Source organism: Dicentrarchus labrax, unplaced genomic scaffold (assembly GCF_905237075.1).
Source record: "Dicentrarchus labrax unplaced genomic scaffold, dlabrax2021, whole genome shotgun sequence".
In the NCBI taxonomy this organism is placed as follows: Eukaryota; Metazoa; Chordata; class Actinopteri; family Moronidae; genus Dicentrarchus; species Dicentrarchus labrax.
In genome coordinates, this window is record NW_026136722.1 from 12219150 (window position 1) to 12240481 (window position 21332).

Consider the following 21332-nt stretch of genomic DNA (forward strand, 5'->3'; position numbering starts at 1 on the left):
CGAGGGTGATTCATGTAGAAAATAATAAATTAGTAATTGAATATTCTAATATTAGATTGAATTATTCATATGCTGTGTTCATGACTAGTGAAGGTAAGCCATCATTAACATTTTTATTTTTCATGCCATGGTATGTTTACTGTGCATTTATTAATGTTTGATGTGTTTTTATTACACCTACAGTTTTTATCTCATATTCTTGATATGGGTGTTCCTCCCCTCATATTGATACAGGTTCACTTTAGTGTGTTTTCAGGGAGATTTAGCAACATATAAGGCCAAAAGCTGCTGTCAGCAAGAAATAGAAAGCGACTAAAGAGCGGTTTTCCAACTTAAGCTAAGTCCTACTTTTGAGGGGAAAAAATCTGCACTCCTAAAAAGTGACATTTTAATCCTCAAATCCTGAAGAATTGAACAGTTAATATTCACTGTAATCATGGGTAATACGTTGGTAGGATGTTTTTTGTCATTTGTCATCATGCTGTGGATTACTTGACCCTGTGAGAATTTATTATTCAATATGAATTCAGTTAAACCAATCCTTTCTCATCGTCCTCGGAAACCCCTTTAAGCAACTTAGAGGCCGACTGTGTCATCAAGACAGCCTTCATTCTCTTTTCTACTTGAATCCATGCTAATAGGGCTAAATCCCATTGTCCCAGTGATACAAGCCACACTTCGTCTTAAATACACATCCAATGTCAGCTTCAATGTCACACTACACTAAGATCTCACCATCTGACAGCTCTGTGCCATGCTGAAGTGGGCGGACTCAAACAAGGCCTATTATTTTGTGCGTACAGTGATGTGTACCTCATCATGGCCAGGGATGGGATGTGTATGTTTACATGTGCGGTGTGGATGTGTTCCTGTGCATGTGAGCAAGTGTATGTTGTTTCCGTGGTTGTGTTGACCGGACATGGAGAATGTGCCTGGTCTGCAGTGTGTTTCCTGCCTTCATTTGCACGTCTCCCCCTCCTCAGCTCTGCACTTCCTTCCAGCACTCCTTGGTAAAATAAGCAGTAACCTGATCTCCCTCTATGCTGGTGGTCTCCCATATAGGATGTTAGATGACAGAGCTGATGGCTCTCCTTTGTTAAGTATTTTTAACCCTGTTAATTGATTAGATCATAGAGATAAACCTGAACAGTTGTGATAGTAACATGGCACTTTGTGCTATTTTGTCTGTTTTTATGAGCTTACCTTGGATATAGCTTTTGTCCATTAACCATATACGCCACTGTGATGTATCTGCTAAACCATGATGGAGTTACCTTGTCTTGTGCCTCACCCTGAGTAATTATGTCAGCTGGGAATTTGCTTAGTGCACCATTTCCATTGACGGAGGACTGAAAACTTCAGCCTGCTCTTGCTTTTTTGACTTGCTGCACAATGACCGTTGTTCAGCCCAGTCCACATCAACCCATACAATGCAGCCTTTTGTAAGCTTGATTTAGGCTGATATCATGCTGGAAACTATTTAGATGGGGATCACATGTTGTTAGGGCACGCTGTTTCTAAGATTCTCCTCTTACTCACTTAACGAGAGAATGTCAAACCTCCCATAGACAATGAGGTGCTTGTTTCTAGTCTCAGGACACATTTGTTATGACTGGGTGCTGCACAGAAGATGGCTTACTTCCCTTTATCCTCTAAAGTGTATTCTCTTTGGAGCCATGAAGCTAAAATGTTGTGTCAAACCAGGGCAGGTCAGAGGTGAGAAATACACTACATCCTTGTCAGAAAGCCTGGTGGTCATCTTATTGATCCTGATTATCTCTGGCAAGTACTGCAAATAGAGATCTTTGACATTTACATCTTTGACAAGGGCTGTCAAACCAAACCAGAGTTGTGGTTTGGGTTGTCTGCCTTTGTCTAATTTGGAAACTCAATATGTAAATAGAAATATTTCCATGTTTTGGAAAAGGCATTCAGATTTATGAGTCTCTGTGTCATTTTCTGTAAAATTACTAATTATGCGACAAGCCTTTTTGAAAAAACATTTTGAATCCAATTATATTTATTTCATTTTTGTCATTCATTACTTGTAATATGCGGGCAGAATCTTGGCTTAATCTAATTGCTTCTCATCCCTCTCGACCCTGTAAACAATAGTGTTATACATTAGACATGCCGGTTCATTTCAGAGCGAGATGTGCTACTGCAGCCATATTTTTATTTGCCCACTGTAGCTGATGGTTTTAACTTCTACCACAGCTCTCTGTTGGCCTCTGGGATGAGGTCAGGTCCTCTGGAGTATCACAGTCTTGTTGAATTTCATTAACTGTCCATGTTTGTCATGTCCATATTCTCTTTGCGCCAGTGTGGAGTTTTACAGTAGGTTTTGGGAGCTGCTGGATTTTCCCACCCTGTGGTTGGCACTGCGCTTCCTTGTAGGCTACAGGTGGAGATACAGTTAGTTGAAGATAAGCTTCTATGGTAAACAAGAGGTTTCAGGCCTGGCAGCTGGAGTCCCAGCCTAAAACTGCTTATCAACTATTTTATCCCAAAGTGGTGAAGGCCGTTTCACTGTAAGCTGATTCAACTGGGTGTTACCTGATCTAACTGAAGTGGTCATACAGTATACACAACTCACCTGTTGTTGTATAAAACCATATCTAGTTGTCTTGCCTACTGAGGTGTATTTTGCCCACGTTTGCCCCATTTTTCCCCAAGTTTTTACTGTCAACTTCTTCCTTACGTTTGGAGACACAAACACATCTTTGGACTGAGACATGCCAGAGATTTCCTAAGTGAGCCTTATTTTTCCAGTGAAGTGAAGACAGCCCTTTACTATCTTTTGTGAGCAGAAACAGGCCTATCAATAATCCTGAGAGGCGCTTTTGATAAGGGGCTTCTGCTGTATACACAGCAGCTCCAGTAGGATGGATATAGTAAATAATTCACCTGTGCAGAATGACTAACTAATTTAAGTGCTGAATTAGCCACCCATATAATAATGTTTCACCTGTATAGCAAAAAGGAAGAAAACTGTGTGCTAAGTAGAGCTGATAGTCAGTTGGCTGATATTCTGTTCGTAAACACACTGAGATTAAAGTAATTGTATATCTTGGTTTCTGTGTTCTGTTAACACGTCTCGTCTCCCCTTCATATTGATTTCCTGTGCAGGATATTACTGCTCGTAGAAAGGCTGGGTCCTGTGCTGATAAAATAACCGAGTGCAATTTTCTAAGACCTTTAGAGGAAGACTGGAAGCGATGGTAAATACAGATATTGCTTCTAGTGATAGTCGTTTCTTGTACAGACAAAAAAAGACAAATCCAGTTCCATTAAACTAGTTCAATGTGCACAGCTTTTGAGAGGTGTAGACATGTTTGCTTTTGACAGAAAACAGCCCACTGCACAGATATCTGGAGCAGGATGTTTTTTATGTGGGTCTACAGTTTCATCCAGACGTACATTTGCAATTGAGCTCTATAAATACATCACATGCATGTAGCCTGCTGTTAGGAGGCCATTTATACTTTCATGAGCTATTCATATCACTGGCACTCGATCCTGTCATTTAGTAAACACTGTTATGACAGCGAGGGAGCCTGGCAATGGACCCAATACAAATCTGTCACTCCAGACTGAAACCACTGAGACTAAAAGGTTAAGTCTCCATTGTAAAATCCCACCAGGTGCTGACAGCCTGAGTTAAAGATCTGTGGAAAACATAGGAAAAGGCATGAGCTGCTCCACCCTTTTTGGCTGGGCCTGTCAGTCATGCCCACCCTCAACCACCTTGCCAGTCACAGCAGCCCCACCCTCCAACCAAGCCTGCCCCTCAGCTAGCTGTGACACTTGATCTCAGGGTCAGCTGCGACATATATTTCTGCTGTGTGTGTTTTTTAATGTCATAAGGGCTGGTTTGATGTGACAGCTTGTCACATGTCACTAGGGTCAATTCAGATGACTGCAGCTTTACTGGTGCTCAGTTGCACTTCACTCTCTGGCCTGTGGCTGTTCTGGAGTATTTCCTTTCCTGTAAGATGGGAAGAAAGTGAGATAGAGAGAGGCTTAAGGCCTGGACTGTGAACCACAGCTCAATTTTATTTTTGTTGTGGAGCAAATTGTGTGTGGAAGCCACACTGTTTAAGTTACACTATTGCCAGAGCAGCCAGAAATGCACTAATGCTTACTCCCTTGGTTGTATCTTATATGTAACTACAAATCAACTTCCAAAACTGGTTAAGTGACCTGGCATTAATGTCTGCTCTGCAGTACAACACGGTTATTTTAGTACCTGTTTCCGTGCTCCGTTTCTGTTCTCCTAACTAAAAAAAAATATCAGTAGCTTTGTAGTTTTGTCCGCTTTTTAATTCATCCTGGTCTGAAGCACGAAGTGCTATATAAAGATCAAAAGCATCGTTCTGCAATTAATGTGCAGATGGGCCTCAGATGCCTGTAGGGACTTCACAAGACACAGTCTTATTATTGCAGTGTTATTAAGTGCAAATTCTTTATGTTTTAATCGTCTGTCAGGGTGAATTGCTAGATCTGTTGCTTCACCCTATTGTTTCCCACATGCCTCCACCTAGTCAGTAGAGTTTCTGTTCATAATAATTACGAAACCCCATTTAAGCGAACTACAGCTGCTCTATGTTGAGGTTGATTTCACAATGACAGCATTAAGTGATCTAGATGGAATTTCAATTGTGAAAATTATTTGCTTTATAATTATTAAATTATAATTATTATAATTATAATTATGTCTTCTTATACTGAGTAGAGCTTTTACCAAGAATGTTTTTTGTTATATTAGTGAGAGAATAACTTGGGGAGAGTGACTGCCTGAATAGCCTAGTTTCCCTCCATTGTTTACAGTGTCAAGCATTGCCTCCAGCATGGAGTGAAACATGAGAAACAATGGATAGTAGGTGCATTTATAGTGAATGACTAATTGTTAGAGTATGGGGAAAACCAAACATAACCTGTTTATGCCAGTAGAGTGGCTGTTAATCAATCTAGAATATGCTTACATTGCACAGAATTGTAGGAACTCAATATTGAAAAGCTTCCTAATAAATGGAAAAATATTTAGGTAACACAATAATAATAACTTGAGCCCAAGTGGTCACCTGTAGTGGACAAAGAAGCAGAGGCAGCATGCAGGAAGAAAAAGAGGATGAAAGAGGAAAAGGAGGAACAAAGGCCCGAGGCCAGGAAGCACTGCAGCTCTCAAGAATGAGGTATCCGGACTTCTCACTACTCAGATTAATGAGGTCATCCATCATGGCGCCTGCCCGTCCATGCTAGGCGGCAGTTCCTCCTGTCTACTGTCCACCCTGACTCCATAATCCTTGCCGGGAGCAAGCAAGGCCTTACCTGGCTGCCATCTGAGCCTCTGTTATCATCAGTGACACAGCTCTGTCAGCCACCCTCAGTGTGGCTGCAGCAAGCCTGCCTCCTGTAGAGTAGCGCATAGCAGCCTAGTACACACAGTACCCGGAAACCAGCCAGCTCCCGTCCATAATGGTTAGACTTCATGTGGTTTCCTTCTCAGCCATTTCGGCTTGGTTCAGTTTCAGCCAGAGGTCTTGAGGAATGTGGGTATGGCATGCACTGAGATTAGACGATTTGAAAAACATTCAAATATTTCACAAGACTATCTCAGAAATGTTTAATTCATAAATTATTTTTAGAAAACATGTGATATGGTACAGTCATGTGCACTTTGTAGATAGGATGTGTTTTATTTAAAAAGCTCTTTGTCCATTTCTCTTTATGTACAGTAGTGAATAGGGACTGAAGATTCTAAACAAGGAATCTACAGATAAGATGGCAAATCCAATATAAAAGAGGCCATGGCCAGATTACTATTTTATTTATGATGAATGTGAAACAGGAGGCCAATGCTGACAGGGCTGGTGTTAGGACTGGACCCAGGAGCAGACACCCAGACAGTATGGAAGGTTTAAAGGGGGTTTTATTCCACGCACACACACACACAGGGGGGATGAGGGGCGGCCACAGCAGGAACGGGTGGGTGAGATGGCGGAAGAGACCGGAGACACAGAGGCACAGGAGAGCGGACACAGGAAGCCAAACTGCACAAGGGACCCACCACATAGGCTGAAACAATCTGGCGATGAATGGGAGGAAGACCGGGGTTCTTGAAGACTGAGGCATGATGAATGATTGAGAGCAGGTGAGACAGAAGGCAGCAGGTGAGGAGAATGGAGGCCGCACCAGACACACAGGGAAGGGGGAGGAGCAAAGGGAGCAGGAGGGGAGCAGAGCCATGACAGTACCCCCCCCTCAACGGACGCCTCCTGGCGGCCTACCGGGCTTGTCAGGATGGGATCGGTAGAAGTCCGAAAGAAGGGAGGAATCCAGGATGAAGTGCCGGGGAACCCAAGAACGCTCCTCCGGCCCGTACCCTTCCCAGTCCACCAGGTACTGGAAACCCCGGCCCCGCCGTCGGACGTCCAGGATCTGGCGAACTGTGTAGGCTTGGTGGTCGTCAATGAGCCGGGGGGGCGGAGGGGGGTCGGCCGGAGGGCACAGAGGGCTGGAGGAGACAGGCTTCAGGAGAGATACGTGAAACACAGGATGCACATGTAGTGACGGAGGGAGTTTTAACCTCACCGCCACAGGATTGATGATTTTGTCCACTTCAAAAGGTCCAATAAATCGTGGAGCCAGCTTCCGAGACTCTACCTGCAATGGCAGGTCTCGAGAAGACAGCCATACCTTCTGACCAGGTGTGTAATCGGGGGCAGGGAGTCGGTGGCGGTCCGCCAGGCGTTGGTTTCTAGCCGCTGTCTGTAGCAGGGCTGCACGAGCCTCAGTCCAAATCCGGCGACAGCGACACAGGTGGTCCTGTACTGACGGGACCGCCACCTCCCCTTCCTGAGATGGGAACAATGGAGGTTGAAAGCCATAAGCTGCCATGAATGGGGACATACCTGTGGCAGCGCAGGTGAGGGAGTTGTGAGCATATTCGATCCACGGAAGAAATGTGCACCAGGAGACCGGATGTCGGGCGGCGACGCAGCGCAAGGCAGCCTCCAATTGCTGGTTAGCCCGTTCTGTCTGGCCGTTGGATTGTGGGTGGTAACCTGAGGATAGACTGACAGAAGCGCCCAAGGCCTGGCAGAAGGCTCGCCAAACCTGGGAGGCGAATTGTGGACCACGGTCTGAAACTAGGTCTTGAGGGATTCCATGTAGGCGGAACACATGGGTGACCAGGAGTTTGGCAGTCTCTAGGGACGAGGGGAGCTTGGGCAGAGGCACGAAATGGACAGACTTAGAAAAACGGTCAACAATAGTGAGAATGGTGTCATTACCTTCAGAGGTAGACAGTCCAGTAACAAAGTCCAGGGCGATATGGGACCAGGGGCGACTTGGAACGGGCAAGGGGTGTAATTGTCCAGCTGGCAGCTGGTGGGAGGATTTCCCGCGGGCACAGACAGAACAGGCGGCTACAAAGGCTCTCGTGTCTCTCGCCATGGATGGCCACCAAAACTTCCGCCGTAGGAAATCCAGTGTTCGCTGGTAACCAGGATGGCAAGAGATCCTGGAAGAGTGAGCCCACTGGAGGACCTGGGACCTGGTTGAGTCTGGAACAAAAAGTCGGTTAGGGGGGCCGTTACCTGGGTCGGGTTGTGAGCGTTGTGCTTGCTTCACCAGAGCCTCTATCCGCCAGTTCACTGCAGCCACCACACAAGAAGCCGGGAGGATGGTCTCTGGTTCAGTCCCCGGCGTCTCGGGGTCGGCTTGGCGTGATAGGGCATCTGGCTTGGCATTGCGGGACCCAGGTCGGTAGGTGAAGGTGAAAACAAAACGGTCAAGGAACAAGGCCCACCGGGCCTGACGGGAGTTGAGCCTTTTGGCTGAGCGGAGGTACGCCAGGTTCTTGTGGTCCGTCCACACGATGAACGGGAGAGCAGCGCCCTCCAACCAATGCCTCCACTCCTGAAGGGCTACCACCACCGCCAGCAGCTCTCTGTTCCCAACGTCATAGTTCCTCTCCGCTGGGGACAGGCGTCTGGAGAGGAAGGCACAGGGGTGCAGCTTCTGGTCCTTGGGGGATCGCTGGGAGAGTACTGCCCCAATGCCAGTGTCAGAGGCATCCACCTCCACCACGAACTGGAGGGAGGGGTCAGGATGCCGCAGCACCGGGGCAGAAGTAAACAGTTCCTTCAGGGCTAGAAAGGCTGTTTCTGCTTCAGGGGACCAAGCGAACGGTGCTTTCACCGAGGTGAGCTTAGTCAGGGGGGCTGCTACCTTACTATAATTCCTAATAAAGCGGCGGTAAAAGTTAGCAAACCCCAAGAAGCGCTGCAACTGTTTGCGAGTGGTGGGTCTCGGCCAATCAGCCACGGCCTGAATCTTGGCTGGGTCAGCCTTAACCTGCCCCCGCTCAATAATAAACCCCAGAAAAGACACGGATGTCACATTGAACTCGCATTTCTCGGCTTTCACGTAAAGCTTGTTCTCCAGGAGTCTCTGGAGTACCTGCCGGACATGCTGAACATGTTCCTCCTGGGACTGCGAAAAGATGAGTATGTCATCTAAATAGACGAACAGGAACCTGTTCAGCATGTCTCTCAGCACATCATTGACCATGGCCTGGAACACAGCTGGCGCATTGGTCAATCCAAAGGGCATCACCAAATATTCGAAGTGGCCTAAAGGGGTGTTAAAGGCAGTCTTCCACTCATCTCCCTCTCTGATCCTGACAAGATGGTATGCGTTCCGGAGGTCTAATTTCGAGAACACTTTAGCCTTATGAAGGGGTTCAAATGCCGGGTCAATGAGAGGGAGAGGGTACTTATTCTTAATGGTGATGTCATTAAGCCCTCGATAATCAATGCAAGGGCGGAGGGACTGGTCTTTCTTTGTTACAAAAAAGAAACCTGCCCCTACCGGAGACGAAGAGGGTCGAATAAGCCCTGCCGCTAGTGAGTCACCTATATATTTCTCCATGGCTTCGTGCTCAGGTCTGGAAAGGTTATACAGGCGACTAGACGGCAGAGTGGAACCAGGGAGCAGCTCTATAGCGCAATCATATGGCCTATGAGGAGGTAATGAGACGGCACGATGTTTACTAAAAACCTCCCCTAGGTTGTGGTATTCTACAGGGACGGCAGATAGATCAGGGGGCTCGGGAGGTTTGGGAACAGTGGGATGTGTTACACTAGCGGACTGGAGACAATGTGAATGACAGTGAGCACTCCAGCTAATGAGTGAGCCAGTAGACCAGTCGAATTGGGGATTGTGGAGTTTTAGCCAGGGGTAACCTAATACAACAGGAGTGTTGGGTGATGAAATAACCAGTAAGCTAATCTCCTCACGGTGATTACCAGAAAGGATAAGTGTGAGGGGAACGGTTTGCCGAGTAATGTTGGCTAAATGTTTCCCGTCTAAGGCGTTAACGGGTTGGTTGTCAGGGAGTTTGATAGTGGGAATGTTTGCCTGAAGCACGAATGCCGAGTCAATGAAACTCTCCTCGGCACCTGAGTCGACTAGTGCTGTGAGGGGAATGGAATTTAACTGCCAGTGAAGGGACGCTTTTAATTGCAAGCGACTAAGAGGGGCAGAGGAGGAAGCGGGGACTTGGCTCACAGGAGCAACACCATTCTCCGTTTCTTTCTTTGGCAGCTGGGGGCAGGCAGCCAAGAAGTGACCGTGCTGGCCACAATAAATGCATAACCCGGACCTCATCCGGCGTTGGCGTTCTGCCTGAGTAAGGTGGGTGCGACCCAATTGCATAGGCTCTTCTACGGGCTCGGGGGGTACCTGGCTCGAGGGGCGTTTGCATGGGGCTGCTAACTGGGGATCTACTGAGATGGTGGCTCTGGGTAAGGCATGGAAAGGAGAGGCTTGTGAGCGCCCCCACTTCTCACGCCGTCTCTCACGAAGACGATTGTCAAGCCTAATCGCTAGTGAGATTAGCTCGTCAAGGCTAGCAGCGCTATCCCTAGCCGCTAACTCGTCCTTCATAATCTCCAACAGCCCATGCACGAAAACAGTCTGCAACGCCTCTTCATCCCAACCACTCTCTGCCGCTAAAACTCTAAACTCGACTGAGAACTCAGCTACTGAACCAGAGCCCTGACGAAGATTCAGTAAGCATTTAGCTGCCTCTCTGCCTTGCACTGGATGATCAAAAACTTTTCTTAATTCGTCAGAAAATCGCTGGAAGGTTTCACAAATAGGGGAGTGCTTCTCCCACAGGGCGGTTGCCCACTGAGCTGCTTTCCCTGACAATAAGCTAATCACAAAAGCCACTCGGGCGCTATTAGAACTGTAGGTCAACGGCTGTTGTTGGAAAACTAGTGAGCACTGAAGCAGAAACCGCCCACAAGCCCCCAAATCCCCAGCATACCGTTCAGGTGTAGGAACGTGTGGTTCCCGGGGCGGGGGGGGAGGAGAGGCTGCATGCGGCATGGCTGGGGAGGCAGAGGGAGTAGCTGCTTCAGTGGCGGTGGTAGGAGCTGTGGGAGGAGTGGAGACCTGATCGAGCTTGGATCCAAGGGCGGCCACACTACAGCGAAGGTCTTGGATGGCTGCCACGATCTCGTCGAGGACCTTCTCGTGTTGGCCCACTCGTTGTCCCTGGTAGGCCAGTGCGCTTCGGACGGAGTCTGGGTCCACTGGGTCCATGCTGGCCAGATTGTTCTGACAGGGCTGGTGTTAGGACTGGACCCAGGAGCAGACACCCAGACAGTATGGAAGGTTTAAAGGGGGTTTTATTCCACGCACACACACACACACACAGGGGGGATGAGGGGCGGCCACAGCAGGAACGGGTGGGTGAGATGGCGGAAGAGACCGGAGACACAGAGGCACAGGAGAGCGGACACAGGAAGCCAAACTGCACAAGGGACCCACCACATAGGCTGAAACAATCTGGCGATGAATGGGAGGAAGACCGGGGTTCTTGAAGACTGAGGCATGATGAATGATTGAGAGCAGGTGAGACAGCAGGCAGCAGGTGAGGAGAATGGAGGCCGCACCCTCAGACACACAGGGAAGGGTGAGGAGCAAAGGGAGCAGGAGGGGAGCAGAGCCATGACAAATGCCCTCTTGCAACCCTCTAAGAATATTTTAGGGTTAAGAGTGGTCATAGAAAACTGGTTATGTTGTGCACAATAAACAAGCACAAACTGAAGCAGTAGTAACCCCCTCCCCACCTTTTTTTTCTTTTTACTCTGGCTTGAGTGTGTTCAAGGTGGCACTTAGAGTTCCATCCATTGAGTCAGTCTTCTGTTTGACTTTAAGCCTCACCTGTGACAGCTGGGCCTCTTTGTCATAAGCCAGTGCCTTTCTCCACATGACTGGAGACTATTACCAAGTGATTATATTAAATAATGGCATGGAAAACTCAATTGGGCTTCAGTTTGTATGCAGAACAAATTACAATAAATTGAAGCTCCCCAGACAGAGAAAGAGTGCTGGTTATGCCTGTCAACCCCAGTCATTATGGCCTGCTGGATGTCTCTGCACCTGGAGAGACGTCAGCTTGTCCTCTGTGTTTTGTCCGCCTGTCTGTCTTCCCCTGCCTAATGGAGAAAAGAAGTGGCCTGGAGAGGCAATGTCAGTTCCAGAATAAAAAAACAATCCATGCAGGGTTGTCAGGGGTTTGTGATTAAGTAGGAAGTGTTAGATTTGCACAAGGACCAAACGGCAGCAGGAAGCCAATCTTGCAAGGCGCAGTGTAAAGTTATGGGTGTGGGTGTTTTCCCTCTTTAGATGTGAATCTTGAAGTCAAAACAAGTCTTTTTTGAGAAACCAGATTAAATCATGGTGGTCTAAAGAATGTGTGCCTCAAATCAGCGCTGGGAATGTAAACACTGTAGGAAACTATTACACACTTCAAATTGTTGCCATACATCATCTCAACCAGAAAAAAAAACACAGTCACTTTGACCATAAGATAAGACATTGTGGTGCGTTAGCTAAGCAGCTGGTCTGGTTTAAAGTATTCAATAGTATAGTCTTGCCTCACTAAGCCATTGCTTTACAGTTGATTTTCTTTAACCATCGAACTTGACCATGAACAGATAACATACACTGTCAAAGAAGGACTAATCCTCCAGCCTGGATAATTGCTAAACACAGAATTCAATCTACTCTCCTTCCCCCAAGGATATCTCTCCTTCTGAAGGTCTTCCTGCCTATGAAAACCCTCCTTCTGAGACAGCGATCAGCCTTGAGTCCTACCTTCTCTGTGCAGTGATTTCTAATTATTACTCAGTGGAGAAATGACTGACATTTTCGGAGCTCCCTCACAGTGAGAAATGAGTTGGTGGCTGTCGTAGCAATGCTTGCGTCTGAGCAGTGACTATTGCAAACTGTTCCAGCTAAACTCCTCCTGAGACACGAGTCACAAGCCTATGCCACTGCAGCTGCCATGTTTACTTTGGAGGAGGACAAGAGAAAGAGGGAGACAGACTCAACGCACTTGGCTGTCGAATGTTGGAGGTTTACCTTGGGCTTTGACCAAATGCTCTTACAACCCATTGATCAGCAGGCTAATGGACAACAATCATAATATCTGCATGGCTGCATTAATGCATAAAGTTATATGTATGTGTATTTAAGTGTATTTGACATTGTCAGAATAGGTTTTGCTGCTGTATGAGATACAGATTTTGAATGCCTCTGGTTTCACTTTCATTTTAAGCTGCCAGATATTTTAGCCATGCTCTCACTTAATTTACATGAAGTAGTTTGACTGTTTTTTTTAAGTCTGTTTGTGGGGGTTTAATCTGGCTAGCAAGTAGACAACAGGCATAAAGAAATTACAAAGATCTAATTGCCTTGAAATGGCAATCACTCACACAGAGACCACATGCAAGTAAGGACAAGAAGGGTAGGAGACAGTAGGAACAGGAAAGACAGGAAAAAAGCCTAAAGGAGGGGGAGAAGCACAGTGCAGGAACAATGAGAGTTGTTTAGTTTGCTTCCATCCATCCATCCTTCATTCTCTGGAGGCAGAGCAGCATCATCGCAGCATTCAGAGAAGCCAAAGCTTGAGCAATCAAACAATGTTTAACGTGGAGGAAAATTAGGTTGTCTGCTTTCAGTTCAGTCCCAGTCTGTTCCAATCTGCCACCCTGAAGCTGATGCCCCCTCCCTTCACTGATCTGCTCTATATCAGGACTCCTGCTGTTTTGAACTAATAGCGAAAGTAATTAAATGTCGAGTGTTCCAGCCTGGGGCAAGAGAGAAGGCTGTTGTGCACAAGCAGAGATACTGGTATCAGATTTGCATTTCTCTAATGTTAGTAGCAGGTCAGTGAGAGAAATGAAGTCTGTAATGATCAGTGCATTTAAAGGCAGATTACTTTTGCAGTCTTTCTTTAGTGATAATAAAAAAAAACATGAGTGAAGTCATGTTGTCAAGTCCTTTCACTCTGTTTACTTTTCTTCTCATCCACTCATCTCTGTCTGTTTCCCACACTCAGGAGTCTCTGACTCTGCACCAGCCAGATTTGGTCCAGCCTGCCTTGCTTATCTGGTATCACAGTCCAGACAATGTCACTGGAGGTCGGACAACATTCAATATAAAGGCCTAATACATGCAGGCCAAAACCTTCCAGACTGATGAGTGAATGAAAGAGGAAACCCCACTGTAACAACTTACAATGCAAATTGCTGTTTTATAAACATCCCATCTAGTTTTCCTGACTCTTTTAGCACAAATGTCATCATATGATAAAGTTACTATACCAGTGTCCTTCTGCGAACTGGTGAATTGAGAAATATCTGACAGTGGGAGCTAGACTGTGTTTAAATATTAATACATTGGTGTTGACCCCTGCTGCCCTCTGTCTGAGGTTTTACTTCCGTCTCTGCTGAGATCCACTGACAACACTTCCCATCATCACTTGGGCTAAAACAGAAGCCTGTGGTGTGTTAAAATGTCAATGCGAAGCAGATGTGGCCTCTAGAAGCTGTGGACTTTTTTTAAGGAGTTGGATCAGTAACAGGAGAAGTGAGGACGTGACCTGCTGTGACTGCTCAAAGTTCAAAGCCTCTGATGTGACAACAAGATTGAATGCGTGATGATGCCATCTTGAAAGGCATTTTAACTAAATGAGACTCTAAAACAGAAATAAGTTAAGGACGGGAAAGGCATTTTTCAAATTCATTTGGTTTTGTAACCGCTCTATAGCTGAGGAGACACCCACTTTCGCAAGTTTACACATTATCATTATTTTGTACATTCCTCTTGTCTGCAGAGTGACAGATTACTTGATCATGAATTCATAACTATGCATACACAATTTTTTGTAGGATATTGCTTGATCATTTGTGTGCAAATGGCTGTTTAGTGTTAAGGGGTAAATGGGGTTGAGTTTTCCGTGGGAATAATGGGAATTAAGATTAAAATGACAGGAAATGAACCACCAGGCCCAGTGAAGTGAGGTTAGATGGTGGGGCAATAAAATGAGGGGCTGGTGATAATAAGGCTGTAGCTACAGGCAGGCTTTCTGATGGTTAGGTTTATTGTGCACCTCCTTAGGCCCACAGGCCTCGTCATGGGAATGTGTATAGTCATTAGACACTGATACATGTCTGGTGGAAGCAGAGCAACTTTTAACCACAAATAGGGATTAAGTTTGATTTTTAACTGTAGAATTAAGGGATTCCTGTTAAGACTACAAACTTCTTCACTCTCCAGCACAAATATTTATTGCTTTTTTAAAATGGCTCTGTGAACTGGTTTGGGGAAGGGGTAAACAGCTGTACACTGTTCTCCAGTGGTTTCCCATTTACTATCTAATGAACAAAAATATGTGAACGCCCATGCTTGAGTCAAATAAGGGGCCTTAGCACCCTCTTGTGAAACAAATTTTTAGCACAAAATCATTGTGACCATCATGTTTATAGCTACAAACAATAGTCAAATATTGATAATGTGTTTTAATAGGAGTTACATGTGATTCATTGAGAGATTATAATTGAGACTATTATAACATTATCTTCTCCTCCCTCTCTGTCTGTGTAGCTGGCAGGCCTGGGGTGGGACAGAGAACATGGCTGAAGCACGGCGGGAGAGCACTAGCAGCCTGCAGAGGAAGAAACCTCCCTGGCTCAGACTGGACATTCCCACGGCTCAGATGTCACTAGACGAACCTCCTACTTTTGTTCAGGTGTTCTTTCTCGCTGAATCTCCTTCTCCTTTTTTGTCACCTTTGTCATTTTCGTCATGATTTTTTTTTTTGTTCACACTTTTCATATGCGTTCTTTCCTGTGTAGCCGGTAAAGAGGCAGGGGTTCCTGCGCAGTATCAGCATGCCAGTGGAAACCTCTCATCTCCAGTCCCCACCCCGCGACCTCTTTGACACCCGGCGGCCTGTCTTACAACGCCAGTCATCCATCACTCAGACCATAAAGAGGTAAAGGCGGTTAGCAATACACTGGATTTATATACTGACACCTTCATGTATGTGGGTTGTAGTATGCTTAAAGATTATAATATGAAGAACTTCACACCTCTTTTGCAGTGGAGCATGCAAATATTGTTATTAGATTCTTAAGTTAAATGGAGGATGTTGGCAACCTGTGTCCCCCTGCTTTTTTTTTTACCTTTTTCAAAATTGCATGGCTGTTTCTCAGTAAAAATCTTGATGCTCTCTAATAACTTTCCTAATGTTATAAATATCTCTGTAAAAACAAGTCTTAACCTAACAGTTTGCTTTGCTCTCTCTGCATGATGGCTACAGCACTGTCCAGCTGCACTTTTCCTTCTCACTGCCTGTTGTCTTTTCTCTTTCCTTCTCCTTTCTGTTCCTTCTTGCCACCTTCCGGCCCTGCTCTGCCTGGTCACAGCAGCAGAAGGGTGCACTTTGAGCGGATTAACACAGTGCCCATTAAGGGGCAGCGGGCTGCTCGCCGCAGCACCAGGAAACACCACTCACTCTCCAGAACCCTGCTCAGGTATGGCAGGAAGTCCCTTGACTGCAAGTGTTGGGGTCAGGAGTTGGGTGTGTATGCTCACTTATTTATTATGAGGAAATAAGTGAGTATACTGGATGTATGTTTAGCTGACAGACTGACAGACATAGGTTTGCCAATGTTGCTTTAAAATTTTTATTTTTATTTACTTTGACAGAGAGTGTTTCCGTGTCACAAGAATTGTTGTTTCTCACTCAGTCACACAGTCACCAACTGTTGCAGCTGTGTGTCACAACCACAAAGAGTCAGAAGAGGACCTGAAACCAAAAGCATTTTCCTGTTACAAATTCCTCTTCATTCAGACTTACAGTAATGACCCAGATGGGCTTTGGGAGGGGTCACACATTTCCCTACACATCTGTCAAACAGCATTCATCACAAGAAGTTGTTGAGTAGTACTTGCTAGTGAGCCAGTGTTTTAAGGCTGACATGCAAGGTCTGATGGCCTCTTTAGTGGACTCTGATTTGATAAGTCTTGGCCATGACTATGTTCAAACATACTCACAGAAACCACGGTTAACAAGTGGATGTCCACTACTGCAAAGAAAGACACACATATGCTACAGTATTAGCTGTGCAATCATGTCACTGACAGATTTTTAGGGTCAACCAGCAAAACATACTCACTGAAAGAAAGAGTGAGCTGTACTAGTGAGAAATAGTTTTAACCAAACTTCACTGAACATTCACTCTGCAGCTGGTAATTAGTGTAGAAACAGCTAGCTTGCCTGTACTTTCCTTTGAAGAATGTTTCCACTTGCACTTCCTGCCCTCTGGGTGCAGTAACATTGTTTGCTCTGGTACTTATTAGGCTCCAACTTCAACAACGTGATTGCATGTATATTCATTAACGTTTGGTGGAATGGGCCAATGTGGAGAGTAGGACACAATTAAAACCTCAGACAAATCCCACATTCTGTGAATTGGACTTGCTTTCTGCTTGTGTCACTTAGTATTAGGAAAATCTGAATACGTTGGATTTTATTTGCAGCATCAGAACTCCAGTAAATTCCTCTCTCTCTCTTTGAACGTTAACTCTCCACCATGCATTCAGTGTGTGTGCCTAGCTACCTGTCTTTCCCTGTGTGTCTGGACATAAACATGCCCAGGCTTGTTCCCTTTACTGTACCTATTCCTTGCACTAGGGCACCTTTTTTACATCCGGAAATCGCAGTCTTATCAGTCCCACACATGTTCGCCGTCCACTCCTCCATATACAAGGCTAGTAAGAGGGCCATCATTTAGTGCCTTTGGCAAGTTTCACCATGCCAGATAGCATTTAATATCTCTGCAAGAAATGAAGCATATATGTAAGTTTTCTGACCCAGAGCTGAAAGGTCAGTGTTTTCGGTATTAGGGGAACAGCGGACTGGTTTGGGGTCAGTAAGGACGGTGATGCAACACAGAAATGGCAGAGGAAAAGCCTGCGCCACTGCAGCTTGCGCTACGGAAAGCTGAAACCACAGGTGATCCGAGAGATGGATTTGCCCAGCCAAGACAACATCTCCCTCACCAGCACTGAGACCCCGCCTCCTCTCTATGTCCCCTCCTCACAGCATGGCATGCAAAAGGTAAAGGAATATATGGATTGCTTTGCTAAATAAATTGATTTTTTGAATCCATATTTATTTTATGAAAGTATGCTGTGCAGATGGTGGACAATTATGTACTTGAACAAAGAAGAAAATTGGACGCTTTTAAATTAGCCTTTAACTGATGTTCACATGGCACACAGGTGCGTTATGACCAAAAATCCTCCTTACTTTGAGCCTCTCTTGTGTTAAATTGATCTTATTTACAGCATGTGTTGAATGTCTGAGGTAAAATATGTCTGTCTCTTGATAATTTATATTGTTTGGCTCTTTGTTACTATTTGTTGAACCTATTGGTCTCCAGATTGTGGACCCACTCGCACGAGGACGAGCCTTCCGTATGGTGGAAGAGGTGGATGGTTACAGTGTGCCTCAGACCCCCATCACCCCTGGAGCCGCATCACTTTGCTCTTTCACCAGCTCCCGCTCAGGTCTCAACCGACTGCCTCGGAGACGTAAGAGGGAATCTGTGGCAAAGATGAGCTTTAGGGCCGCAGCAGCGCTGGTCAAGGTGAGTGAAAGGGATGAGATATGAAAGGGAAAGTGCTGGTTATAGAAATTGTATTTATTAATTTATTGAAATGAATAAGTGAACAAAACACATGTTGTTTATATATTCCTTTCTGTACTTGTATTGAATTTTATTGGTGCTTTGTGAAAATGCATATATGTTTATGTGTGTGCGTGTGTTTCTCAGGGGCGCTCATTACGGGAGAGCACTCTAAGACGGGCCCAAAGACGCAGCTTTACCCCTGCTAGCTTCATGGAGGAGGACATGGTTGACTTTCCTGATGAACTGGACACATCTTTCTTTGCCAGAGTAAGGCAGGAAAAACAACAATGTTGTTATGCTGTCATTATTATGTAACCATGTTTATATATGATTTATAATAATACTCATTATTATCTTTTGAAATTGTTCACTTTCCACTATGTTCTTTCTAGGATATTCTGATGCAGGAGGAGTTGTCCACGTACGCAGATGAGGTGTTTGAGTCTCCGTCTGAGGCGGCCATGAAAGAGGCAGAGCCCAGCAGCAAGAAGGATGAGACGGAGCTGACAGGCAGTGCCCTAGATAAGACAGAGCTAGAGAGAAGTCACCTCATGCTGTAAGTTTCTGTACTGTTGCCACAGTGTTAGTCATTCAGGCTGTGCTGATACCAACATTTTTAAAATAATGATTAACACCCTACAGTGTTACTGTAAAAGTGATTCACTCTGACATTTGCACATAATGTCAAACCAGCAAATCAACCAGCATGAGTAAACATAAGAAAAAGAGATTAAAGATTAGATTTTCTCAGCTCGATAACCAATCTAACAAAAATATCTATAAATATATAACCCCTGAAAGTGTTAAAAATCAAAGTGTCAAATAGATTAATGACATGATGAAGAACGGTAAATGTAACACACCTTTTTTCACTTCTGTCTGTCCCTTTCATCTCCTCTCTTAACTCTTCCAGACCTCTGGAGCGAGGGTGGCGTAAAGCCAAAGAAGGAACTCCAGGACCACCAAAGGTTCCCTTGCGGCAGGAGGTGGTGAGTGTTACTGGTCAGAGGCGTGGGCAGCGCATCGTTGTACCTGTCAAGAAGCTTTTTGCCCGAGAGAAGAGGCCTTATGGATTGGGCATGGTTGGGAAGCTCACAAACCGCACCTACCGCAAGCGCATTGACAGCTACGTCAAGAGGCAGATAGAGGACATGGATGACCATAGGTATTGCACCTCTCCACATGTCTAACTAATGAGGGCTTTCTCTCTGTCTCCTTCGCTAATGAATGATTAGCGCTGCTGTTCTTTAAAAAAACAAACATACTATTTGTCTCCTCTAGGCCTTTTTTTACATACTGGATCACCTTTGTCCATTTGCTGATCACTATCCTGGCTGTATGCATCTATGGTATTGCTCCAGTGGGCTTCTCCCAGCATGAGACGGTTGATTCTGTGAGTCATGGCTCAGTTATGATGAGCATCTTCATTAACACACCTTCACAATATTTTCATTTAATTCGGCTTATTTCATAATGCTTGTTTTTTGTGATTCTGATGTCTTCTGATTTAGGTTTTAAGAAACAAAGGTGTGTATGAAAATGTCAAGTTTGTACAGCAGGAGAACTTTTGGATCGGGCCTGGTTCGGTAAGCACTCTCCTCTTGATGGTGTTAATAAAAAATAAAGAATACAAGCAATAATCAGGTGTAAATGTCTTTAAATAAATACTACTGTTTCCCCTTTATCTGTCCATTGTTAGGAGTCTCTGATCCACTTGGGGGCCAAATTCTCTCCATGCATGCGGCAGGACAAGCAGGTGCATGATCTTATCAGGGAAAAGAGAGCTATTGAACGCAACTCTGCCTGCTGTGTGCGGAACGATCGCTCCGGCTGTGTCCAAACCTCAGAGGAGGAATGCTCGGTCTGTAAACAAACCCAATTCTTATTTGTGTTCCTTGACTTTTATAATTCAACAACTAATATAAGCTGTGGGGAATTAACCAACCCTGTCTCTTTGTGGTTTTATTTCTAGAGTACTCTAGCTGTGTGGGTAAAGTGGCCGAGGCATTCCAGCACTCCCCAGTTAAATGGTAAAGACAGACAGTATGGCTCTGTGTGCCATCAGGATCCCAGGTGAGCTATAGTTTTCCATTTCAAAGTGCACAGTATAAATTGACTGATGCTGGTTGGTTAAGATAATGTGTGCATATTGTTTGTCTCATTACAGGATATGTCTTGAGCCTGCTTCAGTATCACCTCATGAATGGCCTGATGACATCACCAAGTGGCCAGTGAGTACAGTAAAACCCTGTCTGCTATTTAGACATAAAGAGGGGACTCAGAGGAAAGAAATTTTTCAAATGTACACTACAGGCCAAAAGTTTGGAAGCAAGGCGAATACAGGCCAAACATTTGGAAGCAACTTCAAGTTTCTGTTTACAGTGCCTTTCTTAAAAACCAGTATGAATAATTTGGATTTTGGGATGTATTTACTGCATGTTTAGACTTTGCTTTCATTGATATGCACCATTTTCCTCAATTTACCTTTAGGTATACATTGATGTTACCAGACCATTGCTGAATAAATGTTAACAAAAGAAAAGAAGGGCTTAGTTTTAGGGTTTAGAAGATTTGCAAGAGTCACAACTTCAGTGCAAAAGTAAAAAACAAATCACAGTTTGCATTATTCACTTTAGCTCTTAGGCTTTTGAGAGTTTGCATACAAAAATCCAAATAAATCTCAACTGTGTTCATATCTCTAAAAAACTACCACAGAAATGGCTAGAAAGAAACAGCTAAGTAAAGAAACACAGTAGTACAGTTTTGTACATTGAGGAAAGAAGCATACACTGAAAGAGAAATTGCGAAACGCCTATTGGTGTCCAACAAAGGAGTTTACTACACCCTGAAGAAACTAAAAGAAACTGGAAGTTATGATAATAAAAAGGTCTCGAAGAAAGAGGGTTACTACAAGTTTTTATCAAATTTAAAATTTCAACCTTGGATCTAATAATAGGGCTATAGTACACTGTGTAGAAGAAAAAGTCCCACTTTTTACCCTTTAGACATTTTTTGCACCATTGACTCCCATTATAACATACATTTTTGATACTACTCAAAATACTACTCAACTTTTAGCATAAAACAATATATTACATATGACTACCTTTTCAGTCTAAGCTTTTGGCTTGACATTTATTTATTTTTTTTTCAATTATCCATCATATGACGTCATTTTTCACTATATGGCTGAGGGCTCCCTTTTTATGCTGTTTCATTGAGGCCTTTTTCTGTTGCTTTTCTGACTATTGCAGTTTGCACTTAGTA

The 21332-nt window shown here is 44.8% G+C and overlaps 1 protein-coding gene across 3 annotated transcripts in view; it reads left to right on the forward strand.

Moving 5' to 3' along the window:
* The window catches only part of rhbdf1a (rhomboid 5 homolog 1a (Drosophila)), a 32859-nt gene that overhangs the window by 7799 nt on the left and 3728 nt on the right, over positions 1–21332 (forward strand). Inside the window, exons 2-14 of one of the 3 annotated variants that reach the window (XM_051387468.1) lie at positions 14971–15115; positions 15222–15361; positions 15795–15902; positions 17278–17491; positions 17817–18023; positions 18210–18332; positions 18458–18621; positions 18979–19230; positions 19347–19458; positions 19577–19651; positions 19765–19926; positions 20038–20138; positions 20233–20296. In XM_051387468.1, the coding sequence (XP_051243428.1) occupies positions 14999–15115; positions 15222–15361; positions 15795–15902; positions 17278–17491; positions 17817–18023; positions 18210–18332; positions 18458–18621; positions 18979–19230; positions 19347–19458; positions 19577–19651; positions 19765–19926; positions 20038–20138; positions 20233–20296 (1839 nt within the window). In that variant the 5' untranslated portion in view covers positions 14971–14998. The remainder of the gene's footprint in view (positions 1–14970; positions 15116–15221; positions 15362–15794; positions 15903–17277; positions 17492–17816; positions 18024–18209; positions 18333–18457; positions 18622–18978; positions 19231–19346; positions 19459–19576; positions 19652–19764; positions 19927–20037; positions 20139–20232; positions 20297–21332) is intronic. The other 2 variants (XM_051387469.1, XM_051387470.1) reach the window with 2 other exon arrangements.